We start from the raw sequence: 21,562 nt of genomic DNA on the forward strand, positions 1-21,562 counted from the left end.
AATTGGGGGTCCCAGACATAGAAATGCCAGTAAATGGGGGTCTGTAGACTAATGCACGTCAAACTGGGGGTCCTTGAAATTGAAATGGTTGCAAATCAGTGCTAGAGCCGTAAAAAACATGTTGGACATTGTTGTGATTCTTGTGTTGGGTAAAGTTTGAAATCTAAGTTAGATTAAAAACAAAAAGAGATAAGACAATTAAAGTTTGGCTCAGATTTGTTCATAAGAAACATTGTGTAGCATGTTCTTAGGAGTCCCCTCCCTTGTGTGTGTGTGTGTGTGTGTGTCTGTGTGTGAGACAGAGAGAGAGAGAGAGAGAGAGAGAATATCTTCCCGCCCCCTTCACCCCTCAACCACCACCCCCCTTCCCAGATAGTGGGCTTTTGTTCTTGCATACATAAAATGTTTTCATTAGGAAACTGGGCGCAACCGAGTGAGGGAGAGGGAAGGGAGTAAGAGAGAGAGAGCACACGCCGGGCAGAGAGGCATTGAGACGGCAGAAGAGGAAGAGTTTAAGAGTTTAGAGGAAGAGTTTGGTTTGGTAGGGGGAAAGAAAGAAGTTGTGCCACAGTCCACTTCAGCTTCCAAGGAGACTTTGGGCACTGGAGTACTGTGTAAGTATATTGCTTTTCTCCACTTATCATGCTTGTCAAACACGCATGCATGCACGCACACACACACACACACACACACACAACCAGTATTTTCCTGCGTGTGTTTAACCCTCTAAGACCCAGCGTTGCTTTTTAGCAACAATTTTATTTTATTTAATTACTTTTTTTTTTTTTCGTTCTTTTTTCACCTAAACGTCATCAGTGATGTTCATTGCAATGCCATTTCAATGCCATTGGTCATCATATTTGCATATAAATACCCCCCACAGAGGCTGAAATTCACACAAATTAAAAAAGTCTGGACTCTGTGCAATTTTGAACATTTTTTAACCTAAGACTTTTGACCTTTACCCTAATAAAAGTAGGTAAAATAATTGTAATATGTTTTTTTGTGATCATTAGAATGTCTAGAACATGTTTTATTCATTATTGTGAAAGATATCCCCAAAATGTAAATTATTAATTTATTATATTATATAATTATTATATAATTATTATAAATATTCATCAAACTTAATTTTTTTATTTTTTTTAACATCTTTTTTAGTCTTAGTCCTAGTAGTACAAAGTAGTAGTAAGGTTGAAATCTATTTTTTGCAAGTAGAAATTTATGCGGGTGTTAGAGGGTTAATGCACATTGATTTTATGTCACTTCACAAGTGAACTGTGCTACGACCCTTATAGCTCAATGTTAAATTACCACTAAGCATTTTACTGACACACACCCACAACAACACACTCCAGTATGTTCCTGCATGTGTGACACACATACACACAAACACACACACACTCCAGTATGTTCCTGCATGTGTGACACACATACACACAAACACACTCCAGTATGTTCCTGCATGTGTGACACACATACACACAAACACACTCCAGTATGTTCCTGCATGTGTGACACACACACAAACACACACACACACACACACACACACACACACACACACTCCAGTATGTTCCTGCATGTGTGACACACACACAAACACACACACACACACACACACACACACACACACACACACACTCCAGTATGTTCCTGCATGTGTGACACACACACAAACACACACACACACACACACACACACACTCCAGTATGTTCCTGCATGTGTGACACACACACAAACACACACACACACACACACACACACACACACACTCCAGTATGTTCCTGCATGTGTGACACACACACAAACACACACACACACACACACACACACACACACACACACACACACACACACACACACACACACACACACTCCAGTATGTTCCTGCATGTGTGACACACACACAAACACACACACACTCCAGTATGTTCCTGCATGTGTGACACACACACAAACACACACACACTCCAGTATGTTCCTGCATGTGTGACACACACACAAACACACACACACTCCAGTATGTTCCTGCATGTGTGCGACAGTGACTAACTCTTTCTCCTCGTCACAGTAGCAGCTGCTCTGCAGGTTGTCACTGCAACATGACCCGCCCTTCCACCTCCCTGGTTGCACTCCTCTGCCTCCTCATTGGCTATGCTGTGGCAGGTAAGACTCCTCTGCCTCCTCATTGGCTATGCTGTGGCAGGTAAGACTCCTCTGTCTCCTCATTGGCTATGCTGTGGCAGGTAAGACTCCTCTGCCTCCTCATTGGCTATGCTGTGGCAGGTAAGACTCCTCTGCCTCCTCATTGGCTATGCTGTGGCAGGTAAGACTCCTCTGCCTCCTCATTGGCTATGCTGTGGCAGGTAAGACTCCTCTGCCTCCTCATTGGCTATGCTGTGGCAGGTAAGACTCCTCTGCCTCCTCATTGGCTATGCTGTGCTGTGGTGGCAGGTAAGGCTGTGGCTGTGGCTGTGACCAGACTGAGCACATATCTCAAATGAACGTAGTTGGCCGCAGACCCCCATCTGAAACTCTTATTGTGTCAGGGAGCCGCATACAAGATTTGTGTTGTTCAAAATGTTTTCCTAAAGGTCAATGAAGGCATCGCATAATGTGCGATGCCTTGTGAGAGTATTAGATCTGCCATTTTCAAATAACAAATGTGTAGGGTTAAAGTGGTTAAAAGGATTTTGCTGGAACCCCGGAAGGACCCATTGGGGTGCCTGGACCCCACTTTGAGAACTACTTGCCATATATGTATAGATTATTAAGACTGAAGGTTGCATTTACTATGAAATCCTGCGTCTCGCGGCCGTCACCACCATAACTGTATATGGTTGTCAATCCATCACGTCATGGAGACCCAATATATCTCCATATATGGATCTGACCGTGTGACATCACGTGACATCGTGGAGACCCATAACGCCTCCATATTATGGTCACGCCTCATGACGTCACGCTACCATTATTAAATTGTTTTTATTGATTTTTCAACACACACCAACATACATACATACACAACTAGACTATAAGCATACAATACATTAAGAAAAATAAGTAAATAAAAATAAATAAATAAAAGACTGAAATACAGGACCAAAACAGACACAATAAAATAAGGTAAAATAAAATGTAAAGGTAACAAGGTCATGTCATATTGCATTACACTACAATGTTCTCAAACAGATCGTCACTTGCCAAACAAGAATAATTAAACCTTTAGACAGCAGTCCTACACCTGAACATCCTCAGCCGGGAGTTTTTGTTTAAAGTAGTCCAAAAATGGCTGCCAGACCTTATAGAATTTCTGGGCGGAGGTGTGCCATCACGTCACGCTACCATATATGGCCATATCCATATATGAAGATCACGACCACTGACCTCATCTAACCCTGGATAACCATACATGGAGAAGACTGGATCATCACCTACATCTGCATATACAGTATGGAGCCGGCCGGCAACTCTTGTTGATCTGACCTCATCAAAGTCAAACCCGTACACTCAAGACACGCTCCATATATGGGTGGCCAGTACAGAATTCATTCCATATGTTGATCTGACCCCCCCATGCCAAAGCGCCAGCGCTCGCCAAGTAGTGGGGGTGGGGGGGGGGGGGCATAGGACTAGAGGGCACAGCAGCTGGGAAACCCAGAGTAGAATAGTGGTTCCTTCCGTCTGTTAAATGTGTTAAATGTTGGGGTTGATTGAACTCTGGAGAGCAGGCTATAGCTTCCTCGTGTGTTGTGTTGGACCATGGTGATCCCGTGTTGTGGTGGAAATGGCTTATGATTGAATGTTGGTAAAAAAAAAATATATAAGCTTTTCTGTTGAAAACGAACCTGGGAGGGCCTGTATACATCAGTTGATGGAATGCCTCAGTCATTTCTATTGGGCTGTCGGTTGATGGACTGCGGCCAGTGTATATATTTAACAGGATTAACACACACTTTCTTTAAGTGTGTGTGGGCGATTGTTGGACGAACATACACAACACGGTATTCACATTATACGAGTTTGCTTGTGTATGCGTAAACGCATCTGCGTGTGGGGGGGGGGGGGGGCAGAACATGTGTGTGTGTGTGTGTGTGTGTGTGTGTGTGGCTATGTAGTATACAGGCATGACTGTGCGTGCGCGCGTGCTTGTTGCTGGATGGGTGAGCCAGCACATATGTTTCCAATTTCACTGCAACTGTGACCATACTTAATCGAATAAAGCGTCAGCGCCATAGCTCCCCAAAACACAATCCTTCACTATATCCATATAGGTCGATCCCTCTTCATTCCCTTTTTACCTACCAATTCCATGGAAATTCACACACAAAGAAATAGAAAAGCGCTGGCCGCTCCTCCACGCCACTGCGAGCTCTGTGCAACATCAACTGGCTATGCGTGTGAAATACAGTGACTTCATGATGCAAAAATGGCCAAATGCAGGACTCTGGAGTGTAGTAATTTGCACGCACACACAAGCACGCACGCACACGCTCACATCTCTGTGCATGGTTGAACTGATCCAGCTTCTTCCTGACTGATGTAACTGGTCGATGTGAGTGAGTGAGTGTACTTTGGGTGGGCCCCATCGTTCTATTGGCTCGTTGTACGTACGGGACGTCACTGTTGCTCAGTTGGACCTGGCTAAGCCTATATAGCGCTCTGGCCCAGGCTGTGTTCTCCATTACAGTCGCTCTCCTGTGGATTGTTGTCAGAACAGACAGACTAGCTGGGCCAAGAGTACATGTATGTGTGTTAAACATACATATGGACACACTTGGGCATCGCTCAAACACACATCTCTCTCTCTCTCTCTCTCTGTGTGAAGTCAGTGTATTAGATCATGACTCCAGTGAGACCCTGTTTTGTTTTCCTATGATCTGTTTCCTTGGAGTAGAGAGAGAGAGGCGGGGTCGGTGGATGGATGGATGGAGGCGTATTCATTATGCTAGCATACCCACACAGCCTCTGGACAGCTTGATTTTAATGATTTATTTATACATCATCGTATGATGGAGTTGCACACCAAAAGTTCCACAAGCTCACATCACGACGTTGATGCTGCGACTTGTTGAGACTTATACTGTACAACTTGTGAGCTTACAACTTGTGAGCAGTCTTATACTGCTATCTTTGGCACGATACACATACTAGTTGAAAAATGTGTTAACAACTTTGGCTTAGACCCTGGTATTATTGGTTGGGTTCTGGATTTCCTCACAAATAGAACCCAGAGTGAATGGGAAGCTGTCTGGTGAATTAACATCATCCACTGGTACACCCCAAGGTTGTGTTCTTTCCCCACTGCTGTACATCCTGTACACTAACGACTGTAGAAGTCAACATGCCCACAGACACATCATTAAATTTGCAGTTATTCCTTGATTTTGAGTCTGCTGGGTGATGGTGAGGTCAGCCATGGCCCAGTTGTGGATTACTTTGTCTCTTTCTACATTTCTACAACTCAATGTCACTAAGACCAAAGACATGCTTTGTCGATGTCCACTAGCTCCTCAGAGCAGTACTATAGATGCAGTACTATCAGTGGAGCTAGTAACCACCTATAAATATCTAGGGACCATAATAGACAACCATCTAAAATTTGATGTCAATACTGAAATGTTGTTCTGTTTAAGAAAGATAGCCACGTTTCAGGTAGATAAATCTTTAATGATCTTGTTCTACAGAGCATTCATTGAGTCTGTCATTTCATTTGCGGCTATTTGCTGGTTTGGTAGCCTTGGAATTAGACCGAAAAATGCCCTTAACGAGGTTGTTAAGGGGGCTAGCAAGATTGTTGGCGGAAAGATTTGCTGTCTGAGTCATATATGTGACAAACAGGTGCTTAAAAAAGCATCATTAATTAGAGCAGACAGCTCCCACCCCCTAAACCGGGAATATGCACTACTGCCTTCCGGCCAGTGGTTGAAGACCCCTGTCACTAAGAATAACCGGTACAAATTCTCCTTCATTCCTGCCTCCATCCGGACCATCAATGGGGGAAGTAAGAGGAGGTAGCTGCCGTGTAGTTTCCAGGGTGGGTTGTGAGGATAGTTACACATGGTGCACTTTAACTTTAGCTCTTGCACTTTATATTTAAGGTAATGATCTGTATCTTGTGATAATGTATATGTATGTCTCTTGTTGTTGTTGTATGTTTACTGTACTGTGTCTTTTATAGCTTTTATTATCTGCTGTAAAATGAATTGCCCAGCCTGGGACATATACATAAACTTGACCTTGACCTTGATACTAACTAACTACTATACTACCAGTAAGACGCCCTGAGGGCGAGAAGCGACCTCGCCGCGTGCACGCATCTGGTGACTGTAGACTGCTGGGCGAGCGCTGGCGCTTTGGCATGGGGGGGTCAGATGAACATATTGAATTAATTCTGTACTGGCCATATACTGTATGGAGTGTATCTTGAGTATACAGGGTTTGGTGAGGTCAGATCAACATATGGAATGTCAGAACAGGTCAGCTATGGAGATCTAAGGGTGGCAGTGTCTTAAGTGTACAGGGTTTGATGAGGTCTGGCCATATATGGAGCGTGTCTTGATTGTACAGGGTTTGATGGGGTCAGTTGAGGTCAGATCCATATATGGAGCGTCACAAGGCGTGACTGACGGACGGACGGACTGACTGACAGACAGGTTTTGCAGGTTTTCATAGTAAACTGCGATGCAAAAATTAAGCACTAGGCTAGCCTGGTCTATGGACTGGCTATTCTGTCCATAAGCCAGGCCGGGAGCACGCCTTTGCTACAGTATATGAGCTGAAGGTCATGGTACTACAAACCAGAACATTTATCGCTCGTTTTCATGCCTTTAGCAGATTGCAGCCAGTACATTTATCATTGTCAAGCAAAGAGTTGGTGAGCTTTGCCAAGCGGTGCCTTGCTGGACCACAGTGGATTTAACTACACCTCAAGCTGCTCAATGTCTGGCTGGAAACATACAGCAACATCCATCCATCCATCCTATCGGTAGTCGGGTCACGTGGGCAACAGCTCCACCAGAGAGCTCCAGACTTCCCTCTCCAGAGCAACATTAGTAACTTCCTCCTGGGGGATCCCGAGGCTTTCTATGGCCAGTGAGTTGATGTGATCCCTCCATCTGTGCCTTGGTCTGCCCCGAGGTCTCCTCCCAGTGGGACGTGCCTCGAGGACCTCCCTGAGTCCCTAGGGAGACACCAGAGAGGCATCCTAACCAGATGCCCCAACCACCTAAGCTGGCTCCTTTCCAAGCGAAGAGGCAGCGACTCTCACCCTATCTATCTCATATACAGCATATACTCCATCTTATTATAATGTACAGCAACAACCTCAGCGTTAACTTAAATCTGACTGCGAGTGTGGGTAATGTACACAATTGCGGGCAATTTAACGGGATAGACCGTGGTAATGTCTATATCGTGAATTCCTGGATGTGAAATGTTATTTGTTGTAAAAGTATACTGAAGTACCGTCCATATCGCACACAATTACATACAAAAACTTTAAATTTTTCAGCAGCAGGTTTTGTTCCACTGCTGAGAACAACTCCTGTTTTTGCTTGTTTCTGCGACTTAAGGCCTTTTCATACTCCAGTTTTCAGTGATAAGGTGGTTAGTAAAAACAAGAGAGATGTTTGGCGTCGCTCACCCCCGCGGCGTGATGTCAGGTTTTCGGTGGTCACCTTATCACCTAAAACTGGAGTATGAATCGGCCTTTAAGGTCCTTGCTGTGTTTTGCAAAAACAAACTGCGGAAGGACCGTCGCAATTAAGGACCTTTACTGTATCTTCATTTCGGCAATCGACTCTTTTTCTGGGCTGTAGGCTACTCCATGTGCAGGATTATTCAAGCTTGGTTTGAGTTCATGTTGACTAAAGACATGGCTTGTCTTTAGTCAACATGTCATTAGGCTTGTATGAATTCTTTATACAACTGTTCTGAAAAATGTTATGAATTTCAATGTTACACTGATACCTTGAACTGCCATCCTGTTTTATTGTTCTATGTGCCTTTTTACTGTGTTTTTGTGTTTCATGTTACCTGCCTGTGTTATGCCTTGCTGTAAACCAAATCGCCCCTCTGGGACAAACAAATAAATGAACCTGAACCTGGCTTAATTGTGTTAACGAAAATAAGGGGGAGGCGTCATTAGGCGTCCTGTGGCACTGAGTGATAGCCTTAGCCTAATTGCTTTTTCAATTTCAACCAAGATTTAATTAGCAACGTTGATGGAATACACACCCCAGGCAGACGACCAACCTGAGCATTCACGAGCCAGAGGCCACCGCAGACTCGTACTCTGCTCACTCACGATTGCTCTGAGACTGGCTTGTCAACCGTACAAATTAGGTTATCCGACCGACCGATACCGTAAGTTCATTGTTCAGTCAGTCAGTCAGTCATAGACATCTATCTGTCCATTGGGCTGGCTCTGCTGATCCAGCCAAAAATGGACTTGTAACAGCTGACATCTGGTGTGTTTCTTCACTGCAAAATAATATCGTCACTGTCGGGCAGAAACCTTGTATCTCCATATTTCAACTTTTTGTTTTTATCGCATAAATCAATGTCCAACTTCCTCATACAAGTGTGTCGCACAAAAATTTGTAGATCAGCTATTTCCACGATTTTACTTGAAAATAAGTTTTCTAGCCGACAGTGACACTATGGAGAAGTGTCTTATCTCTCATGATCCATTCTTTGGTTTTCCTTGGCTTGCTTCCTGGATGTACTTGGCACACCTCAGGGCTGTGTAATGGAGCCTGTAAAATGTTACCGCAGGATATTGTTGTAAAAACACGCCAGTCCACTGCAAAGACAAGACTACGCATTGGGGGATAGTCAGAGGCCTGCAGCCAGAGGAATAACAACTAGTCCTCCACATCTCTCTGCTTTCTAACGGGGAGGAAATAGACAGTTATTAAGATATAAGATTCAAAAGATAATTGTCTATTCATGCAGGCAAAAGGGCATAGTTCGTCCCAAGGTTTTCTGGCTTATTGCATAACGGGCAGGAATGCAGTTCGGAATGGCTCGTTTCATATTGAGTGTATTCTATTATAGATTTTAAGATAGATAATTCTACAGCAGACACCTAAAGTTGAATGTCATTTTAAGAAGGCAAGCTAAGCTCATACATTTTAATGAAGTCGCCAGCCAGAAGAACTGCTGTGTTTGAGCTGTTTTGTTTGTGGTCTCTGGATTGTTGGGCTTTCTGAGACAAAATGTGTAAGCCTGTGCATGAAGCTCTGAACTCCACTATAGTATCTGTGAAAAGGGCACACTTGGATGATGACAAAAAGGAGTACGAAAGGATTTCTTTGAGCAAAAAAGGTGTTGTGTTGTCCGACAAATTGTGTATTTTCAACTGCAAAAACGTATTGCTGAACTTTTTTTATAATGTGTCAACATGGATTTTCTCCCTTTGATCAATGCAATTGCTCTTTTGCCTCTACTAATTTATACAAAGTTCCAGTTGGAGGCAGCTAGGGAGCTGTGCTTCTATTGTATTGGCAGGAATTAAAAAGCATAACTTACTTCGGTATGACTTGTACAAAAAAATGATTCCCACAAGGATAGAGTGGAATGAGTCGAGTATGTATTAACGGAGTGGAATCAGTCAAGTATGTATTAACAAAAGTCGAGAGCTCTCGGAGACTGCCACATGCAGACGCATGTTGAAATGTGTTCTCTTTATACACAAGAAGAGAACACAAATAGATGAAGGTTTGGTTGGTGGACGCAACCGTAAATGGCTATTTCTATATGACCATGCTTTCTAACAAATGAGAAAAATTAAGGGTTTCTTAATAAACTGTTGTAAATAGTAACAGACAATCTTTAAATGTATAAGAGGGATTTAACACTCCAAGGTATGCATGCAGAGAACCAAAGAAATTCTTTCATTCTTTGCCTCTCCATTTCACAATCGGAACACACACACACACACAGGATTATTTCCTCTAACTGTTTCCAAATACAAATGCATCTCAAGCTCAATCTGCTTTCGTCGCATTCCTTCGTCGAATTGGATATGGCAATGAAAACTCACACTTTCTTCATGAACAGGGAGGTACAGTGCTGGAGCGTGGCCCAACTGCAGTCATTAAGACTGTGGAGGCGTTAGGAAATAAATGGGCCTGGTCTGAGAATGAAGGATTATTCCATCTAAATCTTTTGGCTTCAAAGAGAAACACATAATTGGAAACACATCTTTTACAGCAAGAGGAAATAAGGGGAACAATATAACCTAAACGTTCCCCTTACTTTGTTGTACTTTGAAGCCTTGATTCTAACAAAGGCCACTGTGGTTCAACTCAGGTCCTCAAATGTGACCATTATGTCACAGCGTATCTTCAAGATAATAATACATTTATGATAGATAATTCATAATAATATAATAACGCATCTATTGACATTTTCACATGTAGAAGAGCCATAGCTTTTGGTGGATTACATAATTTAACATGTTATTCTTTTCAGTAATCGCTTGTTGTGCTGCTGTATTTTCGATCCCAATTCTACATGTCTTTACTGTGATATGTCGTCATTTGGTTCTGTTGTTTGTGTGTGATGCATAATTTGACTGATTGTGGATCAGAACAGTTGTCCATGTTAACCCATTATATGTGTGAACCCCTTTTGGTGTTTTAAGCATTATGTTATACTTTAGATATTGAAAAATAGCAGATCTACAAGCTCATAGCGTGGCACCGAGTGTCACAGTGTTACAAGCTCGTAGCGCAGCTTGTAAGTCTGCTATTTGTTTTAAATCCTGAAAATGTGGCGCAAATCTTTGAATATATATTCTTTCAGAGCGAACGTTTTTAACTCAAAACCTTGCTTCTGGGGAGTCCCTGGAACAACATACTGTATTTTCAGATGGGGGTCGGCGGCCAATTTCATAACATTTCTGGGGTCCTTGCCTTGAAATAATTTGAGAACCACTAATATAGAAACATAAGGTTATTCAGAAAACTCATGATTTAGAAGACATTTGTAGAATCGTCCTCAGGTACCGTCTAAATGGGTTCAACTACAACCGCATGGGTCATAACCAGATCCCAGTGACGGCTGGAGCTCGTTTATCTGATCTCAGCTCAGTTTACCAGGAGAGCTAAGTCAGCAGAAAGGCTAAATGTGGTGAGCTGAGTGGCTGAGACTGCAAGCTGCCTGCATGCTGAGTGTAATAGCAAACATGTGGAGTTAGCAGAGAAGAGTGTGCGAGAGAGACAGACAAGACTGACTGACTGACAGAAAGAAAGAAGGAAATAATGAAATAGAGAATGTGTGGACTGGTGGAGGTGTGGGGTAACATCGTGGTTTTACAGTTCTTCATGAAAATGTTATTTTTTTCTCCATTGAGCTTTGCTTTTATTGTATAACAAAAAGCTTTAAAGAATCTGTGGTCTTGCCTTGTTTCATTTCTCAGCAACAATCAATGATTGATGAGATTATTTCCATTGCAAAGCGATACGAAGTCCAATGATACCATATGTTGCTATTTACATATCGATATACTTTCGATTGTTGAAATAGTTAAAATCGATGCAGTTACTGTATTATTTGTTACACCCTAGTGTCTGTCTAGTGAGTTCTCTTGTTGGCAGCGAGTGAGCACTAGGCCAGAATATGCACAGGATATGTCTGTAGCTCCTATGGCAGTGGTTCCCAAAGTGGAGTCCGTAGCCTAATGCATATCAAACTGAGGGTCCTTGAAAGTGGTTGAGAATCACTGCTAGATCCATAAAAATCTTCTCTTATGGGGGGTCCCTGGCATATCTTTTCAAATTGGGGTCCGTGGGCTAATTAGTGTCAATTTGGGGGTCCTTGACATGCAAAGGTTTGGGAACCACTGTCCTATGGAACGATAAGAGGGGAGAGATTAGCCTGGTTAATAAACCAGACCGAATCAGCCGTTGGCAAAAAAAAATTGCCTACCGGCGGATTTCGGTCTGGAGAGGCTCCATTGTACGCCCATTTTCTACACACGAGAACATGTGCGCCCAATAGGGACACGGTATGCAATATGGGCGGGCTTTGGTACAGTGACGTTCAATGCTTGAGACCTTTGACTGACAGTAGCTCTGACCAATTGCGTCAAAGAGAAAATGTTTCCCTGGAAATGAAATCCAAGCTGAGCCTCCCCAGACTAATATCCCGCGGATCCGTGCGATATTAGTCTGGTTTATTAACCAGGCTAGGGAGAGATGGCTTCGTGTCATGAGCGTTCTTCTGAGCATGCCTTTCAATAGCAGCGTGTTCAGAACCAGACCTCCATGTTGTCCATGGCCTGTTCCCATCACAGGCAATCCTTTTGTCCGCTCGCAGACAGTCCACATAGCCCTATAATGAACCAGGAGATCTGCCATCCATTTGAATCAATCAGTCAATATTAAAAAAACAGGCCAGAATAGAAAAAAGTGCCTCAGTGATTGGATTGGAGTGTGTGCTTGTCAATTAATCCTATAAAAACAGCATACACCTGAGTAAATACTAGTCTGTGGCAGCTTAAAGGAGCATTCAGTGATGTGGGGGGGGGGGACTCTTGGTGCAACAGGCCAACAGCATGTGCACCAAGGCCCGCCCCCACTCGATCAGGAGGTAGGGAGGATTATATATACATAAAAAAAAGTGATATAGTGAAATCACAGAAAATACCTTTAGTAGGGGAATATGAACTAAAGCCAATTTAAACTGCACATCACATTCTTTCACATGGAAATCTGAATGCAATACCTTGAAGAAGCATTTTGGTGTCAGTGTTTCTGTAGTTTTAAAAGCTCTAAATAATACCTGTGTTTTACTTGACCAGGGCCGGACTCTAACCTCAAGCCCAGAGCGGTGCGCGCCAGTGCCTGCCAGGATCACTCTTCTCTTCACAGCCGCCTGGATGTAGTGGAGAAGGTAGGAAAGGATATTATGTTCCCAAACTTTTTCATGTCAAGGACCCCCAAATTGACACTAATTGGCCGGCGGACCCCCATTTGAAAAGAGATTCCAGGGAAGATTTTTACCGCAGTGATTCTCAACCCGTTTAATTTCAAGGACCCCCAGTTTGACGTGCATTAGTCTGTGCACCCCCATTTAATGGCATTTCCATCTCTGGGACCCCCAATTTGTAAATCAATGTTAATTTAACTCCGAGTGTACAAATGGATCCATTTGTACACTCTTAGAGTTACAGACCCATAAGGGTGCCCGGACCCCACTTTGGGAACCACTGCTCTATGCTATGCTTCCAAAAGCTTTCGTTCCTTACAGTAGGTCCTTTGGTGGTTGGAATTCTTAGGATTCTGGGATGTTTGGCTCATTGTTCGTAACATTATCAAATGTCAACCTCTATTCCAGCTGACGGTGCAAAGAAATCCTCCCAATTTCCTTTAAAGGATTTGATTCTGACAAAGATATGGCTTCTTCACTCTGCTTATAAGCACCTCTGCATAAATCATGTGTGGTTACTTTAAAAAAAAAGTTTCAGTCCCAAAAAACTCTAACCTCTCTGCATGAGGGCATGACTGACTGCAGCATGAATAACTGTATTATTTATACATAAGAGTGTCTATTATTCATATGAATGAATGATTGTATTATTCATGTGGCAAAGTATTAATCCATTCTGAAGTTTAAGGCCCATTGTGCTCACTGCTCACCCACAAATAAATCTTCTTTCATTTCAACCCGGTTCTGGAGCCACTGCACTGCAGAGTAAAGAGACTCCAGTGGAATTCAATATGATCCACACTCAGGGAAAAATGTTCATTTGTCTTTTTTTATTTAGACATCTTTTAAGAAAACGCTTTGGCTTCTGTCTTCATCAATAGCTCCTTCTGCCGAATAAACAGTTTGAGCCCAGGGCCCCATTAGCCCCCTTATACCTGGAGCTCATATCTCAATTATCAACCAATAGCAATATCCAAAAATCAAAGATCAATTATTACTTATAGAACAAAACTGAGTTTGTGGGAGAAATTGCAGGCTGAGTTGACATACAATCCACACTGGATATGTTAATGCCAAGACATGTTTGTCTACATTTTAAAATGTTTCAAAGATAGCATAGCATAAAAAGACACTGACACATACAGTAGCGAGGTTATTGTCTTTTGTATGTCCAATGTATTTCGTTTATAAAGTTAACATAACTATAATTAAAGGCATTTGAGAGGCATTACTAAAAATAGCTGATCTACAAGTTCAAAATGCGTCACACTGCGACACGTTTTGAGATTGTGGATCGGCAATTTCTTTCTACGACAGTAATATGCAATGTGGCCCATCTGGAGTGAGTGTGTAAATATTGTGGCCCTCTCCATCGTACACCCCTGCTGTAGGCCATTCTTTGAAAGATGTCCCACGATGTACTTATTACAACAGATCTAAGCAGCTGCAGGGATAGTTTGGTGAAAACAAAGTCAAAGTCGTACGATTTGTCACACACATTACCACAGAGAAATTTGTTCTCCGCATTTGACCCATCTCTTGGAGCGGTGAGCCGCAGCCGTGCCGCACTCGGGCATCATTTGATTAGTTGATTTGACCCCCCAAGCCAACCCATTGATGCTGAGTGCCAAGCAGGGAGGCATTGGCTCGCATTTTTACGGTCTTTGGTATGACCCGGCCGGGGATCGAACCCCCGACCTCCCAGTTTCAGGGCGGACACTCTAACCACAAGGCCACTGTCTGGTTCAGATTTGTGCCATTAAGATCCCCCTACACATTTCCTGCCTGCTCCACCTAATGGACATTTCACGTGTAACAGCTGAGTGAGTTGTAATGCAATTATTACAGTAAGTAAGATGTTGTAGGAATAGCAAGTAAGACGAATGCTACTCCTATCTTTGAGTCAGAATGTGCAGAACGGCACGTCTGTTTATTTCACTCTCTTCAATCATACTGACAACACAACACACACACCCCCACTTCCTTGATTACCCCGAAACCCCCGCCCACTCTCTTATGGTGAATTATGTCCCTAGAAAGTCACTACAATGTATTATTTTACAGTACCTCCCCCCACACAGGAAAGAAGTACCATACTTTGGTACAAAAACCAAAAGAATAAAAAAATAAAGATTAGTGAGCGAGCATACAATTTACATCAATGCCAGACATTTTAAAATGTGTAAACATGTGGTACAGTAAGTGATCTGAGATGTATGGGGATTCCAAATAGAGGAAGAGATAGACACCTTGAAGGGTATTGTGTCCCTAATCTTGGAGGAATATTATTCAGGGTAAATTGGTATGAGTTTGTAGATTTTGGTGCAGAGAGAAAGACCTCTATGCTATTGTAGAGCCCTGGGGGACTAATTATATAGAATTATATTTATGTTAAAAAAAAAAAAACAGCTGGTGGACTTTTGAACTTGATACTTTGTTCCCCCAAAATGGATCTGGGGTGTTATTTGTGAGGATCGAGGGAGATGTTATTCATTTTTATTTTTTACATTTTTATCCCACGATTTTGTAACCCATTTTTTCACCCAGTGTCAATTATCTAATGTAATCCTGGGCACTACACTTCCTCTGCCAACCTGGGGGCGGGGCAGCGGACTGACCTCATGCTTCCTTCTATGCATGAGGAGTCCAAGCCTGTGGCGTGTCAAACTAGGGCGACTGTGGCTCAAGAGGTAGAGCAGGTCGTCCAATGATCCATGGGTCGGCGGTTCGAATCCCGGCTCCTCCTGTCTACATGTCGAAGTGTCCTTGGGCAAGACACTGAACCCCAAATTGCTCCCGATGTGCTGGTTGGTACCTTGCATGGCTTCCGCCGCAATCGGTGTATGAATGTGTGTGTGAATGGGTGAATGAAATGCACAATCTATGTAAAGTGCCTTGGATAAAAGCGCTATATAAATGCACCATTTACCATTTAGGGGGTTTTCATGATTCTGAAGCCATTCCAAGCATTAGTTTTGCATGAAAAACACTCCTTGGGCTAAAAACGGCCATAGCTGTCATCACAAATGTGATGAGGTCAGCACATTTTGGGCACATTTGGTTAAGTGTTATGGCCAAATTTTGTCCAAGGAATGTTTTTCATGCAAAACGAATGCTTGGAATGGATTCAGAATCATGAAAACCCCCTAGTTTGACACGTCACATGCAGCTACTTAAAGCATAAGGAGATTTAGAAAGTTTTGCCTCATAATAGGTTGTCAATGGTGGCATCTTGGATTAAGGCAAATTTAGGGTAGTCCTATTTGCAGTGAGAAGATTAGGGTGGATTTTTTTTGTCCTGTCAGAATCAGTTGAGAAACAAAATAAAGCAATTTAGTCCAACCTAAGAGGATTATTTTTCTTTAATTACTGGACTACAGGCGAGGGGCCCAAGACAGAAGAACCCCAGCAGCCCCTATAATAACAGATCTACAAGCTCACGTTGCAAGCAATGTGTTGCGAGTTTGTGGATCAGCTACTGTATAGAGGCTATGCGAGTATGCGTGTGACATCATCGTACCCGAAAATTATAATGCATGGAACACCTGGCAAAAAGCCTACTTTCTGGCCTTGACCATATACTCGTACATCCAAACAGAAAAGTCCTATCTGATTATATTAAACAACGCTAAACTCACAAACATTGCAGCTGTAGGCCTACGGAAAGCTTGAATTATCTGCAAAGTTTTTGTTTAATAAAAGTCTGCCGTATGAGCTACTTTCTGTCAAGCAATCATGTGCAGATTAAGTGTCAGAGTTTGGAAGCGCTCGTTTTCAATAATGCAATGTTGTGCCACTCAGTCTAGATGAGGGGGGCGTGAGGTGGGAAAGTGACGCATATATTTTGACATCTGGTGTAGGAGGGGAAAAAAGCGGTCAGAGGACAAACATGCCTTCTTGTTCTGCTCTTCTGCAGAAAGTAGAAGAGACTGTGGGGAAACTGGAGGCAGAGCTGGCTCTTCTCCAGGATGCCATCGAGGCCCCAGAGTGGAGCCCCCTCCTGGACACTAGCGGGAAGCCAACAACGGTGGACATCTTTGACGACCCACCGGGAGAGATGTAGGTGCCCTCCTCCTCTTGAGCCAAACGAGGACGCTCGCTGGACCATACTGGACGCAGGGCAAGGGAGGAGTAATGGACCAGAACATCCAGTTGGGGGCCAAGCTTAAGCACAACAACACAATTAAGCTCTTGGAACAATGTTTAAATCATGAGCCAACCAGTTTGACTGACATGGGCATTCCTGGAAGCTGACTTTTATGCACCATGCCTGTAGTTTGCAATGTTGTAAATGTGCTGCGTGGGGGTATATTTTCCTGTGTATCAAAGCAAAGCCTCTATCTATCCCAGGAGAGCAGGCGGGGCTTATGTATACAGCAGTAAGGCTGATAGATCACGACACTAATGCTCAGTGTACTTGTCAGTGTTATATATATATTCACTCTTTGCTATTCCTGGGACAACCCTCCTCGTCCCCTTCTCCTCCTGTCATTCAGGCCCATTCTCTCCACAGTCAACAGTGGTCCAGCACAGACCCAGAGGACATATGTTTACAATGCTGTTTCCGATGGACTCATTCACTTTTACACAGTACCTGGGGCCTGGGCAGCATTCCTTTTCGGGTTTATGATCCGGTCGGGAGCGAAGCGGGTGGTAATTTATGTCATGTTACTGATTTGTAGTCATCAGGCAGGAAACCACAAGCCGGAAATACCCCAAATAATTCCCACGGTCATAATTTTTAGGGCCTATACCCAATAAAATCCTTGATGCAGCGTGCAGTAGTTTTGCTGATTTTTAAAATACAAATTTAAGTGTACTTTCCAGAGACTTCTTTTTGCGTCTGTATAACTTTGTTTTGCCACGGAGAAATTATTTCTTATTTGGTAGCTGGCCCTAAAATTATTATGATTGTAGGGAAATATTTTGGGTATAGTTATTCTGGTTGTGGTTTCCTGCCTGATGACTACAAACCAGTGACTACAACATGACGTTAAAGTTACCATATCCGCTCCAGACCAGGTTCACATAGCGATTTAGTAGCCTATCTGGTCTGTGTTAAGCCCAAACCAACTCATTGAGTTGCTAGTAGTTGCATTGGTGTGGTCACTGTGGTGACCCGACCCTGTGGTGTGATTTGATTTGGGCGTTACTTTCCTCCAAGGTGGATCGAAAGCCTGGTGAAGTGAGGTTATACAGAGAGTACCCAACTACTAGCCTGGCTTGGCCAGACTCATAGCGAGGATTCATCCACGCTATGAGGTATGGCTTTCACTTATAGCGACTTATAGCGATTTTTAACTAGGCCTACCTATTATGTAAAAAATAATATTGTTTTAAAATAATACATTTAAAAACTGTGTACATTGGTGACTATAACTACAATCTAGCTGATCTTGAGGCCTACAAAAACTAGTCAACTAGTACCAACAAGGTCGACTAGTGGATTTACTAGTCGACTAGTTGAATAGTCGACTAGTTGCTTAAAGCCCTACTATGAGGCTGGCCAAGCCAGGCTACCCAAATACCCAACCAGCCTTTTCCCGCCATGCGCTTTCCCCCATGCTTCTTTGTTGCCCTCTGTCTATGACAAAATGTGCCTTTTTCATTACTCTGCTGCGTGTCTAAACTAAAGTGAGCACTGATTCTCAAGGACACAGAAAAAGAGTTAGAGATTTATACTGGAAGGAGTTTTATTTCTTTATCAAAGCAGTTAAAGCAGCATGTCTGTTTGTCGTTTTTTTTTTTTTTTTAACATAGAGCAGTTGAAGGAGGTACAGTACAGTATACAAGGCTGGAGAACTGCGAGTGAATATAGTAAAAATCCTGCAGTACAGAACATTATGCAAAAGAGGATCATAAAAGGAGAAAAGACTGGCATAAAATCCCTTTTTTTTTCTTTCTTCTTCTGAATAATTAAGGGCACTGATTTACAAAATGCATCCACAATGCAAAGACATCTATGTTCCCTTTAGAGTGTTAGTTTAATTTTTTTTAATCGTTAAGATGGGAAACATGCTGTTGCTCATCAAACACAAGCAAAACGCCTTTTAGAAGAAACAACTCATGGCAATACAGTATGCTCACCACGATGGAATGCGCACACACACAAATACACAGGAAACATGTTAAGGAATCGCAAGCAAAATGTCCAATTAGGAGCCATCACTGACAAGAGGAGCCAACGGCAATACCATAATAGATCAGCATCGCAACAAAGCTACACTTAAATTATCCATCAAAAATCATTTCTTACTCATTTACAAATTATTAATATATAATTACAAAAAGCCACGCCACGGCTTATGTTTTATTCTGATGGTGTCTAGACCGATTTAAGGAGAGAAGCCTTGAGAAGAAACAGAGTTGTAACATGTTTTGATGATGACACACACCTGGGGAGTGGAGGTAGAAGAACCTGGACCCACTTCTTCGTCTTTGTTTGTTTGCCGCAGACACTTACAGAGACGCTTAAAAATAAACAACAAACACGAATGCCGACTTATACACGCGATCCATTCATTCATCCATCCATCCATCCATCCACCAACAACGGTCCAAAGCGTTAAGACAGCCTACGGGATGCCATAAGGTACAGTACTGCATATCGTCTAATAAAAAAAGTATCATGCCGTCGATATACCACTGGGATTATAATGATTGGTACAGTTGTAAATGTCCTTCAGTCCACTGCAGTCTCTGCACTGACCAGATGAAGGTCAAAAGGTCATGGTATAGAGGCCAGGGCTACGGTGTGACCAACAGTACCACTGAGGTATGTATGCTACAGTAAGTGTCAGAAGCTAAAATACATGCACAAATCAGCCAATCAGGGCTCAAGTTCTATACGCTTCTGCAAAAAATAAGAACAGGCTTATACAGTAAATGTACATGCAACAAAGCACAGGGTTTGGGAATACCGACGCAATTAATGCAGAATATCTTTTCATGGCATACAGTATCTGAAAGGAGTTTCCACTGTATTTTGTACGCAGCTCCTTAATCTAATCGTCGATCGATCAATGTTTTTTTATACTGTACATAATATCAATGTGCTTGTATATAAATGTTAAGTGTCACTTGCAGTAAGAGCATTGAACTGATGTACCAGGAAGAGACATACATTCACACACTCAAAGATAGTTCCTTAGAAATGGTTATGCAAATGGTAGAAAAGCTTTGGCGTATTTTGCCTACAAGTTGTGCCTGCACACTTGGAAAAGAAGATCGGAACGAGACCGTATGAGCGTTTGGCTTCACACAAACTCCTCCATTAGTTTACACGTTATGTAAGCAGTCCCACATAAAACTGTGGTGAGTTAACCTTTTATTTTTACCATCTATTCTATGCTATTTACAGGTTTTTATTTTTATTAGGCCTTAGTGTTTTAAGGTGGACTTTGCTACATGTTCTCAGGTGTCCAGGCTGAGATTAATGGCACCACCTTAAATGTGCCACGAACACTACTACCGTATAGGAACTGTTTATACACAAGTCAAGTTACCAAGAGCACAGCTACTTCAAGATCGCCCCACAGCAATCCCCAATGAGAGACCTTAACAATTAACACGCACGTTCTCTCAAGAGATCAAATTCAATTAATAAATCATAGTCTGTAGGCTTTATTTTACAATGGCTTCATTCTTTTGTATTTAAGTGTATTAACCAGGGGGAAAATAAAGTACATGTCAACACTGTGCAAGTACTTCCGGAAAAGTGTGCTTGCTTTGCTAATCAGCAGCACGTTACACCCGAGGGAGACTGAAATAAATTAGTTTAACTTGTGCGTTGTTGTGTATACTATACTTACTGACTGCAGACTTCCATAAAACACACAGGCTAATACACTGGGAATAAGGCTAATGTAAACTCAAGTGTTACCAAATCAAGTGTTACGTCTTATATATTCATAGAATTATTTATTTCTTGGAGCAATAATGGCTCTGGATGAGTAGCAGCCACAGTTCGGTGCCAGAATGCTGCATCTTGGCAAACATTATAGAGACAGTAAAAAGTTAAATTGTTCTCCTTGACTACACAACTTACAGTACCTTAATACCATAAAATGCCAGGGACAAACTTTCACCAATTATTAGAGTATACTATATTTTGTGAAAAATCCAACTAGCATATTATGTTGATGCAAATGTACGGCTACAATACAATGGATGCATCATTAACCAGCACCACTAGATTGTTGAGTATCAGAAACGACATGACAAGCATCAAAGAAGTCATGATAGCCTCTCTGTACCAGATGGATTGTGTTATTAATTATTATGAGCATCTACTGGGAAGGCTAGCTGTTCCCCTTTATCTGGAAGTAGCTTTTATCCTCCCACGAAATGGAATTACACTTGGCAGAGAAATAAGTGCGCAAGTCCTTGTGTTTGCCATAAGCACGGCATCAGGGTAATAGAAACAAAAGCATTCAGACTGACTGCAGGTAAATATAAAATCAAATGCAGTGCCATAGGTGTGTGTGTGGGTGATATAAGAGAGCGATTAATGCACAGCGGAGACAGCAAGGGAGAAACTAAGGGCCCTATTTTCGTCAGTGCATTACCCCTAATCCCGACCCTAAACTTCTTTGCCCTTTTTTCTTCTTTTTTTTTCAC

General features: G+C 42.5%; 1 protein-coding gene across 2 annotated transcripts; it reads left to right on the forward strand.

Moving 5' to 3' along the window:
* The first annotated feature begins 401 nt into the window (after positions 1-401).
* Positions 402-20,649, forward strand: LOC310865151 (placenta-specific protein 9-like). Of its 2 annotated transcripts, none has more exons than XM_083774163.1 (4): positions 402-614; positions 2,076-2,170; positions 12,816-12,907; positions 16,860-20,649. In XM_083774163.1, the coding sequence occupies exons 2-4, from the start codon at positions 2,107-2,109 to the stop codon at positions 17,004-17,006; spliced, it is 303 nt and encodes a 100-aa protein (XP_083630289.1). In that variant the 5' UTR covers positions 402-614; positions 2,076-2,106; the 3' UTR covers positions 17,007-20,649. The 2 variants fall into 2 exon arrangements, with proteins under 2 accessions (XP_083630289.1, XP_083630288.1); XM_083774162.1 differs by having other exon boundaries at positions 2,079-2,170.
* Positions 20,650-21,562: the final 913 nt, after the last annotated feature.

Source organism: Protomyctophum parallelum (assembly GCF_964188405.1).
Source record: "Protomyctophum parallelum genome assembly, chromosome: 10".
Classification (NCBI taxonomy): Eukaryota; Metazoa; Chordata; class Actinopteri; order Myctophiformes; family Myctophidae; genus Protomyctophum; species Protomyctophum parallelum.

Bases quoted from the DNA above. Each gene is read 5' to 3' on its own strand.
- LOC310865151 (XM_083774163.1), top strand. From the start codon at position 2,107: ATGACCCGCCCTTCCACCTCCCTGGTTGCACTCCTCTGCCTCCTCATT. The intron at 2,171-12,815 runs GTAAGACTCCTC...TTACTTGACCAG, and splicing joins CATTGGCTATGCTGTGGCAG to GGCCGGACTCTAACCTCAAG. The intron at 12,908-16,859 runs GTAGGAAAGGAT...GCTCTTCTGCAG, and splicing joins GCCTGGATGTAGTGGAGAAG to AAAGTAGAAGAGACTGTGGG.